Here is a 12,139-nt window from a genome sequence, read left to right on the forward strand (position 1 = left end):
AGTATGGAAAATTGAAAGTATTCACATTAAATCAGATGTTATTTGTTATTGAAGTCCCAATTTGTCAGATTTCTTGTAAGGATATTTAAGGTTCTTTTGTGTTAATACTGTAGTACTGAGGAATTTTAAAACACTTGTATAAATAATCTAAGGAGAAAGAATTATTCAGATATTTTGCCCAAGTCCATTCATAAAAGAGCTTCTACACCCACCAAAGCCATTTTGCAGGTAACTTGTATATGGTAATCACCCTAATCTGGTACCAAGATGTTTTCCTACAAAGAGAGAACTTTTAGTCTTGGATTTTTATTGGAGTCTCTTTGAATGAATTATGTGAATAATATACTGGCTAAGGTTTGGGGCACTTTCAGTGGAGCACTCAAAGTAAGAGGAACAAGCTTCAATTCAGCACCTAGGCAAAAATACAAATTCATGTACAACTGAAGTTGGAGCAAAGAGCACGAGGTTCAAACCTCAAAAAATTCCTGTGTAGTTGTGAGAACTGGCTGTGAGAAACCCAGGTAAAAATAAGGCACGTTTTATGCAAATGTACAAATAGGGTCTGTACTACTTAATCTCTCTCTCACTGTACAATCAGTGCCTTTTCCATCTTATGTTTCCAGTAATGTCTCCATTTTTGTGATTTTAGAGAACCTTGGGCATAGAAGCAGGGTAGGAGGCCCAGGGTGAGTGTAAATTGATATTGCCTTAGCTGTGAGGGTAGTGAAGGGGAAATCACAACCAGGAATGACACTTAGAAAAACATGATAATGATATGCTTCTAGGTATGGGAATTGAGTAAGCCATGGGTATTGAATGAATGTATTATAAATTCCTATCCTTCATGGCATTTGAAAATGGATGGTAAAACGCTCCTTTGTTGATAAAATCTTAAAATATTTAGACAAAAATGTGAAATTCAAACAACATTGTTTGGTGTTATAGAAATCAAATATAACAACTGATTTTTTCCTATGCATGGCATCTGGGATGTTTGTAATTGGATATATGCAATCAAAGTGACTATTTTCATATCTCAATTTAAAAAAATTAAAAAAAACCTTGAAATTATTTAAGGCATGAATGGGCTTCCCAGGTGGCACTAATGGTAAAGAACTCACTTGCCAATACAGGCGATATAAGAGATGAGGGTTCGACCCATGAGTAGGGAAAATACCCTGGAGGAGGAAATGGCAACCCACCCCAGTATTCTTGCCTGGAGAACCCTCTGGACAGAGGAACCTGGCAGGCTACAGTCCATAGTGTCACAAAGAGACACAACTCAAGTGACTTAACATGCACACAAGTCATGAATAATCCAAGGCATCTGTCAGATGCTATCAATATTATTTTTATATATCTGTATATTCTCATTCCTCAGAGGAAGAATCAATGTTTTATAAGATAAAATAGATTACTAGCATAGATTTTCTGTAACGTAACATGGATTTTCCACCCGCCCCCCATATTAGTATGGTTTTTGCTCTAAAAAAAATTCTTCTTGGTCCTATCAGATCTTCCTCCTGGTATGACCATAATAACAAATGATATACATTTATTTAGTCTCAGAAGAATCCCAGAAGATTTTTCCCAGGTGAAAAACAAACAGCTTGCTTCAAACTACCATAGTTCTTTTAGCTGGATTACTATGAACAATCTTATAATCATAATTTAGAGCATATGTCAACTGGTAGCTTTAATAAAATACATATTTTGGATTAAAGACATGAAACTAAGACTTGAAACCATAAAACTCCCAGAAGGAAACGTAAGTGGTAAATGCCTTGAAATTAGTCTGGGAGATGATTCTTTGGATTTAACACCAAAGGCAAAGGCACCAGAAGCAAAAACCAGTAAGTGTGGCTATATCAAACTAAAAACTTTCTGCAGAGTAAAGAAAGCCAACAAAATGAAAAGGCAACCTTCAAAATGGGGAACAAAATTACTTGCAAATCATGCATCTCATGAGTTAATGTTATGACCAAACTAGGCAGCATATTAAAAAGCGAGACATTATTTGCCAGCAAAGGTCTGTCTAGTCAAAGTTATGGTTTTTCCAGTAGTCACATATGGATGTGAGAGTTGGACTACAAAGAAAGTTGAGCGCCAAAGAATTGATGCTTTTGAACTGTGGCACTGGAGAAGACTCTTTAAAGTCCCTTGGACTGCAAGGAGATGCAACCAGTCCATCCTAACGGAAATCAGTCCTGAATATTCATTGGAAGGACTGATGCTGAGGCTGAAACTCCAATACTTTGGCCACCTGATGGGAAGAGCTGACTCATTTGAAAAGACATGATACTGGAAAAGATTGAGGGTAGGAGGAAAAGGGGATGAGAGAGGATGAGATGGCTGGATGGCATCACCAACTCGATGGACATGAGTTTGAGTGAACTCTGGAAGTTGGTGATGGACAGGGAGGCCTGGCTTTCTGTGATTCATGGAGTCACAAAGAGTCCGCTACGACTGAGCAACTGAATTGAACTGAATATTCACAATATATAAAGAACTCACACAACTCAGTATCAACAAATAAAACAAACAATTTGATTAGAAAGTGGCCAGAGAATTTGAATAGACATTTCCCAAAGACATATTGATAGCCAAAAGGCACATGATAAGATGTGCAACATCGTTTAATCATTAGGAAAATGAAAATCAAAACCACAGTGAGATATAACCTCTCACCTGTTAGAATGACTGTTTTCAAACAGGTAAGAAATAACAAGTGCTGGCAAGGATGTGAAGAAAAGGAAAACCTCATCCATTTTTGGTGGGAACATAAAGTGGTATAGCCATTATGGGGAACAGTATGGAAGTTCTCAAAAAATTAAGAGTCTTGGTACTCTCTGGTCCAGCAATTCCACTTCTGGATATTCAAGAAATAAACACCACTAGTGCCCAAAGAGATATGAACCCACATGTTAACATCTACATTACTAATATTTACAACAGCCAAGACAGAAACAACCTGTGCATCCATTGATGAATAGGCAAAGAAAATGAGGTTTACACATAAACAATACTACTGTCATAAAAAAGGAGGAAAAGCTGCCATTTGCTACAGCATGGATGAACACTGAGGGCAGTATGCTAAGTGAAACAAGTCAGACAGAGAAAGACAAGCACCATTATGATCTCACTTATATGTGGAATCTTAAAAAAAAAAAAAAAGATTTCAAATACAGAGAACAGATTGGTGGCTGCCGGAGGTTGAGGATGGGGCCATGAAGGGTGGGTAGAATGAATGAAAGAGGTCAAATGGTACCAACTTCCAATTTTAAAATAAGTCCTGGGGATATAATGTACTCATATTAACTAGAGTTAATACTATGTTGCATATTTAAAAGCTGCTGAGAAAGCAGAACTCAAAGTTCTAATCACAAGAAAAGAAATTTTGTAACAATATATGGTGATGGATATTCAGTTCAGTTCATTTCAGTCCCTCAGTTGTAGCCGACTCTTTGTGACGCCATGAATCACAGAGAGCCAGGCCTCCCTGTCCATCACCAACTTCCGGAGTTCACTCAAGCTCATGTCCATCGAGTCGGTGATGCCATCCAGCCATCTCATTCTCTGTCGCCCCCTTCTCTTCCCACTCCCAAACCTTCCCAGCATCGGAGTCTTTTCCAGTGAGTCAACTCTTCGCATGAGGTGATGGATATTGACTATACCTATGGACATGAGTTTGAGTGAACTCTGGGAGTTGGTGATGGACAGGGAGGCCTGGCGTGCTGTGATTCATGGGGTTGCAAAGAGTTGGTCACGACTGAGCGACTGAATAAAACTGAAATGATTGTGGAGATCATTTTGCAATATATTCACATATTGAATCATGTATATCTGAAGCTAATATAATGTTATACATTCATTATACTTCAATATAAAAAATAATCATATCTTACTTAAAAAAAGAAAAGCCAACCCACAGGTGCTTGGGTCACATTTATTAGCAGAGGAAGTCACTGGAATTTATTCAAGGCCTGATACAATTTCAAAAAGTTATTCTCATGAAAAAGAAAAGATTCATGAACATTGAGGAGCTTTTGAATGTCACCTAAAGTTTGTGATGACTGTGTAATTAAAAATGCACTAAAATCCAAGGCAGCTTTCAGGCTGATCTAGGGAGAAAGATAAGCGAGATCATCAACATTTTCAATCATGAAAGAAAGTGATATTAGGGGAAAAGAGTTAAGTGAGAGAAAAGTCAGGTAAGTGAAAAGGAAAAATGTGTGGCTAGACAAGCGATTAAATAGGAAGGGGAACTTCCTCAGACTTAAAAGACTACTGCACCCAAGTAGACGAATCAATTTTGAAAGTTACTCCAAATGATCACCACTGGCAAAACAATGGTTACAAAAAATATAGATAAGAGATGACATAATTTTGAATTCTGATAAATAAGTGGTTCTGAAAAACCAAATAAGGACATTAAAAAAATATCATGCGTAAAGAGTAAGATAGCACTGATTGTGGTCATTTTATAAAACTAATACTCACAACGGAATCTAATTAGAGTTATAAAGTGATCGGCTTGAGCATATAACTTAAATTTAAAATAGTGTTTAAGACTCCAGTTGGTTAGGACAATCTCCCTTGACAGTACAGAAGATGGCACAATAGGTCCTAAATGACAAGTGACCTTTATTCACACCTTATAATTTTCACATGACATTCAGAGGTTAATAGATAACATTCCTTAGGCATGCACAAAATCTCTGCACCTATAAATGCAGAGCTGTATTTGCACATCATTAACCATAGACTCTTCTCAATGCATCCTCCACAGCTTCAGTGGGCATGATGAACACACACAAACACACACACACGAGACATCTGAGTCTGAATTAAAGAACATGGTCCGTTGCCCATTCCCTTTAATGATGGATAAAATTCTCACCCCATAATAGTGAGGATTATTATTTGCATTCAACACCTAGTTCCTTGTTGCTGAACAGATGCATAATGTCTATTTAAATTTATCAAACATGAGAACAACTGAGGCGAGTACAAATGAACAGCATTTTATAAGAACCTAATAAGAAAATTGACTTTCATAAAGCCAAGCAATCACCTTACAAAAAAACTCTTAAGCTATAAAATTCATTTAAATATTCTATTCAGTTTAAAGTATTTCTTTAATAACAATTTAATATTTCACAAGATTAAGCACCATTTTACTATCAATTGTTTGCCTTTGGAAGATTTTAGTTAGATTAAATGAACAGCATATGAAAAATATTTTTATCAGTTAAGTATTTTAAAACCTTAAAAAAAAAGTATTCACAATTCAGAGAAATCTTGTTTTAATCTAAAGGTGTTATCATGGCCCATTTTTGCCCTAAAAGTAATATATTTCTCATCAAAATGAAGCATGATAGCAAAATCTGTTCACCTAATGGAGTCATCACTGCTCTTTTTTCTAGATAAGACACTTTTTCAGTGAGTTTAAGTTCTGGCAAAATCTGTTACGGTTCATCGGACTTCATTATTCCTTGAGTCATATAATTAAATGATCACATGAAATAAAAACATGGCAGGGCCTATCAATCAAAAGAGTTCTGTGTTCTCAGACATCAAGAATCAAAATGTCATGAAAGACTGATTTTATAAGGGCCCCAATTGCCACTGATGTGACAGCAATTTCAGTGACTAAAAAGGTGATTCACTAACAAGACCTGTAAGAATTTATGACTCTAGCTAGCCATGCATTCTTCAGTTCTTTACAACCCAAGTTTTAATGTCATATTGTCAATCATATGCCATACTTCTGAGAGGAAAAATAGCAATGTATAAAATCATCAGTGGGGGGAACTCATGTACACCTGGGCCGGATTCATGTCAATGTATGGCAAAACCAACCAATATAATATTGTAAAATAATTAGCCTCCAATAAAAATAAAAATTGAAAAAAAAATCATCAGTGACACTCAGATAAAATTAACAATAACAATTTAATTGTCATTTTGCCAAGAGGATTGTTTTAATGACACAACCTAATCAAAGTAATGTGATTGCAATCATTCACAGGATATTATGTCAGAAGAACTTTTCAAATATTAAATACACATTTCTGCCTGAAGATGCTCTGGACCTTCCATTGTCGGCTTTGGCTTCCAGCTCTGTTTGTTACACATTCATTACATCCTGTACTCAGGAAGAAGGAATATTTAAAACAAACTTCTTTTCCTTCTAACTATTGCAGCTGCTTCTACCAAGCAATAAAAGTTGCTAGAGAAATCATATATACACATACATGTAAAATTAGGGAAACAAGCTGCTTTATTTCCTTGACTTAAAATAAGCTCAATCAGTAGAAAAGAAAAACGTTATAATATACAGCTTGATGAGCAGCTGAAGACAAGAATATACTCAGACGCAATTCTAGAATTCAGGATATCTTACTCAGGGTTTGAATGAGACGAAAGATATTTCTCTTCTTAATTTTTCTAAACTACTGAATGAATAAGTGAAGTTTATGTGGGAAATGCAACCCAAAATAGACAGATACATAAAATGTACTTAAATATGATTCTGAGACTTTAAGGCAGAAAATGCAACATCTTGCTCTTATTTAATTGTAATTCATAAAGTGCTATTTTATAAACCCTAATTTATAAGTTCAAGGTTAAAAGATGCTTTTAATAAGTCAGCAATAAAATTTAACTCAATGTTAACAATTACTCTTTAGGATAAAAAAACTGTATCGCAAAGCAATAATTAGAAACTAGATTAATGAACTTAAAAAATTAAAATCAAGAGGCATATTAACTAACACTTCACAGGTCAAAGGAAAGAAGACACTGAAAAGTTGTTGTTGTTTTTTTTTTAAATAGCCTTACTTTTGACGGTCGCTGTCCGGGTACAGTTGTAAAGGATAGCCAACTCTCCAAACACTTTTCCAGGACCCATTGTGCACAGTTTCACGCCTTCTTTTGTAACTTCAACCTTACCATCTAAAAAGAAGAAGGAAAACATATCATTTTGATTCTCTCTCATGCTTTATTTCATTTGTTGCTTTTCTAAGATGAGAGAGGGAGGCCAGGCTCATTTTTAAAAAATACAAAGCAGTTACCAGCTAAAACAAAATCATCCTCAAGATGCAATGAAAGAAATGCAAATCTTTCCCTAAATTAACCATTGATCAGATTAGAAAGGAGACTAAAAGAAAACACCAAAAAAAAAAAAGGGATAGAGATAAAAAAGTCAAAATGTGAAATTATTCCAAATTTGATATTAGAAAAATCGAGTAATTCCAATTTTAAAGTCATTTTGAATTTGCAAGGAAAAACTGAGTATGTCTTCTACAGCACACTTCATATTGGGAATTCTCATCTGAGTAAGGCAGCTATTATGCAAAGGGAAATTACTTTGACCCTTGGGCATTATTCAACTGCAGCTCACAGTATCTTTTCTTTTTAAACATCTTATCCAACTTGGCCAAGACTGTTTTATCTGCTTCTCAGCCCTACAACATGGACTGTAAGGAAACCAAACTACTGAATACAAAGGTTGAGAGAAAAAGACACTGGGACTGTTGATGTTCCACACCCTGGTGGCTCAGAAGTTAAAGCGTCTGCCTCCAATGTGGGAGACCCGGGTTCGATCCCTGGGTCGGGAAGATCCCCTGGAGAAGGAAATGGTAACCCACTCCAGTATTCTTACCTGAAGAATCCCATGGACGGAGAAGCCTGGTAGGCTACAGTCCACGGGGTCGCAAAGAGTCGGACACGACTGAGCGACAGAAGGGAAAGGAGGAAAAGCTAAGGAAACAGCATACACTGGATATATATTGGTGCCTGAAAGTAAGGAAATGCTATTCATGAAGGAAATTTTAAATATATATATATATATATTTTTTTTTTAAATTCAAAGCTATGTACACTAAACCTTCCATCACCTAATATAATGGGGGAGGAAATAACAAGGCAACACAGTCTATTCTACACTTTATCTTAAACTTTTATTACTCTTCCCAGTTACTTAGCCACAGGCTACAGAAGGGAAGCCTAATGCTTGGCAGTGGCTAGTGACTGAAAAGAATTAACGCTACCAAGTTTGTCTGAATGTCAGGGCTTCATACATTGTCTCCATAAATTACCCCCTTTAATCTGAACACTTCCTGTAATATTTAACTTCTTGGAGTTTTAGCTTTACATTTACTCCTTCCTTTTTAAAAATTGACCCAGTTTTACCTAAGAATAATATATTTATGAAATCATAGAATTGTGCAAATACGTGAGATGAAATCTTATATATTTAAAACTTTATAAAGCTGAATTCACAACTGATACAATGTGCCACACACACCAGCCATGAAGCAAACTCAGAAGTGATTATACATTGGAATAGAGTAGGAAATGGCAATCCACTCCAATAATCTTGCCTGAAAATTCCCTGGAGAGAGGAGTCTGGCAGGCTACAGTCCATGGAGTTGAAAAGAGTCAGACATAACTGAGCAGGCACGTGTAACAATACATTTACAAAGGAATTCCAAGTATAGACTATACACACTAAGTGGGTTACTTAAGAAAATTAAGAGTAAGACAGTCAACAGTTTACTGCATACACTCAATGGTTCCAATGCCCACCTAACCAACTTCCCTTAAAGTATTTAGATTCATCTTGAAGCCACCTGCTTCATTTACATTCCTTTCTTTTTCCCTCTGTGTCTAAAAACAAGATTTGTTTTAAATGGAGTCCAGGTGCAGGGAAAACAGGTGGGCCTGTATGTGGTTGTTTTGGTTATGAGGGGACAGATGTTAGGAAACAAATAAGGAAAAAGTCAAAGAGGCAGAATACTTACACTTATGCAGAGGTTTACAGCCCTCAATAAATGGCCCAGTATGGAGGTCTTTATATACTTATAATTTGATATTAACTTTCAGTTCAGTTCAGTTCAGTCGCTCAGTCGTGTCCGACTCTTTGCGACCCCATGAACCACAGCACGCCAGGTCTCCCTGTCCATCACCAACTCCCGGAGTTCACTCAAACTCATGTCCATCGAGTCGGTGATGCCATCCAGCCATCTCATTCTCTATTGTCCCCGTCTCCTCCTACCCCCAATCCCTCCCAGCATCAGACTCTTTTCCAGTGAGTCAACTGGTTGCATGAGGTGGCCAAAGTATTGGAGTTTCAGCTTTAGCATTAGTCCTTCCAATGAACACCCAGGATTGATCTCCTTTAGAATGGACTGGTTGGATTTCCTTGCAGTCCAAGGGACTCTCAAGATCTTCTCCAGCACCACAGTTCAAAAGCATCAATTCTTCAGCAATCAGCTTTCTTCACAGTCCAACTCTCACATCCATACATGACCACGGGAAAAACCATAGCCTTGACTAGACGGACCTTGGTTGGCAAAGTAATGTCTCTGCTTTTTAATACACTATCTAGGCTGGTCATAACTTTCCTTCCAAGGAGTAAGCGTCTTTTAATTTCATGACTGCAATCAGCATCCGCAGTAATTTTGGAGCCCCCAAAACTAAAGTCTGACACTGTTTCCACTGTTTCCCCATCTATTTCCCATGAAGTGATGGGACCAGATGCCATGATCTTCATTTTCTGAATGTTGAGCTTCAAGCCAACCTTTTCACTCTCCTCTTTCACTTTCATCAAAAGGCCTTTGAGTTCCTCTTCACTTTCTGCCATAAGGGTGGTGTCATCTGCATATCTGAGGTTATTGATATTTCTCCCAGCAATCTTGATTCCAGCTTGTGCTTCTTCCAGCCCAGCGTTCCTCATGATGTACTCTGCATATAAGTTAAATAAACAGGGTGACAATATACAGCCTTGACGTACTCCTTTTCCTATTTGGAACCAGTCTGTTGTTCCATGTCCAGTTCTAACTGTTGCTTCCTGACCTGCATACAGGTTTCTCAAGAGGCAGGTCAGGTGGTCTGGTATTCCCATCTCTTTCAGAATGTTCCACAGTTTATTGTGATCCACACAGTCAAAGGCTTTGGCATAGTCAATGAAGCAGAAATAGATGTTTTTCTGGAACTCTCTTGCTTTCTCCATGATCCAGCAGATGTTGGCAATTTGATCTCTGGTTCCTCTGACTTTTCTAAAACCTGCTTGAACATCTGGAAGTTCACGGTTCACATATTGCTGAAGCCTAGCTTGGAGAATTTTGAGCATGACTTTACTAGCGTGTGAGATGAGTGCAATTGTGCGGTAGCTTGAGCATTCTTTGGCATTCCCTTTCTTTGGGATTGGAATGAAGGCTGACCTTTTCCAGTCCTGTGGCCATTGCTGAATTTTCCAAATTTTCTGGCATACTAAGTGCAGCACTTTCACAGCATCATCTTTCAGGATTTGAAATAGCTCAATTGGAATTCCATCATCTCCACTACCTTTGTTCGTCATGATGCTCTCTAAGGCCCACTTGACTTCACATTCCAAGATGTCTGGTTCCAGGTGAGTGATCACTCCATCTTGATTATCTTCATCATGAAGATATTAACTTTAAGAATACATTTTAATGAAACTACCTCAGATCATCATTGTGAGTCACTTCACCGTATTGCAGAAACACAACATATTAAAGCAATTATACTCTAATAAAAAATAAATAAATAAAAACAAGCAAAAAGCTCCTAATAGTGTTCTAGATGTTTTCCATTATTTTCCCTGGCTAAACTCAACAATGACTAGAGGCTATTAGCACTGTTACTTGAGGGACTAAAAAGAATCCAAAATGTAGTTAATATATATCTTCTACTCCTGCTCTTTCTATTCATTTTTGCTTTTTTTTCAAATGTGTTACTATGTTGGTATTGTTTTTACTATGCCCTATCTCTACCAGGAAAGAAAAATAAAGAAACATTCAAGTCATTTTTATCAGAACTCTGATAAACTGTTAAAGTTGTTTGTGTGAGAGATGCGAGAATATTGGATTAAAGAAAACCTGATGGTTATTTATAGTTTCACTTGACTCTTGATATCACTCCTGCCATTTTAGCATGAATAGTTGAAAGCTTTATCACAGCAACTTGAGTGTATTTTTTATTTTACTTCAGATACCACATGCCCATTTATGATCTAAAATGGGCTGAGTCATAAGTCCTAAAGTTTGCCACACTGGGCAATAATCAACATACCTCTTGCTTTTTGGCACCACAATTTATGTACCACTTTAGGGAGATGGTCAGTAATAAGAGATCCATAATGAAGCATCTGTGCTGCTGCTAAATTGCTCAGTTGTGTCCAACTCTTTATGATCCCATGGACTGTAGTCCACCAAACTCCTCTGTCCATGGAATTCTCCAGGCAAGAATACTGGAGTGGATTGCCATGCCCTCCTCCAGGGGATCTTCCCAACTCAAGGGTCAAACTTTCATCTCTTATGTATCTTGCATTGGCAGGCAGGTTCTTTACCACTAGCACCACTTGGAAAGCCCAAAGCATTCATACTTTTATCTATTTTTATAAGAATCAGTAGTTTCTATAAATAAAAGAAGGTACTGAATTTACAAGAAGACCCAGAGTCTCCTGACTTCACGGGCATTTTTTTTTTTTTTCCAACTAATCTGTAGTTTGGGGCCATAAGAACTTTCACAATTAAGACCAATCATTTTAGAGATTTATTACTGGCAGACTGAGACAGAATGGTTGGCAATAAGCTAATTATGAATACTCTGTGCTGAGTTCCAACAACTTTGGTTGGAACATGCAGGACAACTTGATTGGTCTTTAAAGGGAGACAGTTGTTCTATCAAAGGTCCCATCTAGACAAGATCTTCCATCTCCTTCATTGTCTAATACTTTTATGATTTTGTAGGTTTGAGAACACAGTTTTTACATTATGTATTCTCTCATGAGGGTTTCTATGGCTGATAGATTCAACAGGAACATTTAATATTGTGGTGGCTGAGCTGTGCTATGATCAGCATGGGTATATTTTCTCTAGGAGAAAATATGCATATCTTATGAAATGATTACTAAGATAAGTTTAGTTAACATCTGTCATCTCACAAATACAGTTTTGTTTTTTTTTCCCCCTTGTGACGAGAATGTTTAGAACTTACTCTCTGCTTCCTCGATAGATTAAGAATACTACTATATTGAACTTGCCTTCTCATTTTAGTTTAGGAGCGCTGTCACTTGTGGAGGGAAGTAGAAATCATTAAGGCTACCATG

At 37.0% G+C, this 12,139-nt stretch overlaps 1 protein-coding gene across 3 annotated transcripts in view; it reads right to left on the minus strand.

Moving 5' to 3' along the window:
- The window catches only part of PRKG1 (protein kinase cGMP-dependent 1), a 1,472,222-nt gene that overhangs the window by 916,526 nt on the left and 543,557 nt on the right, over positions 1–12,139 (minus strand). For all 3 annotated transcript variants that reach the window (XM_055425188.2, XM_055425187.2, XM_055425186.2), the window contains exon 3: positions 6,844–6,957. In XM_055425188.2, the coding sequence (XP_055281163.1) occupies positions 6,844–6,957 (114 nt within the window). The remainder of the gene's footprint in view (positions 1–6,843; positions 6,958–12,139) is intronic.

This window comes from Moschus berezovskii, chromosome 12 (assembly GCF_049115385.1).
Source record: "Moschus berezovskii isolate FMDL1 chromosome 12, NW_MosBer_1.0, whole genome shotgun sequence".
In the NCBI taxonomy this organism is placed as follows: Eukaryota; Metazoa; Chordata; class Mammalia; order Artiodactyla; family Moschidae; genus Moschus; species Moschus berezovskii.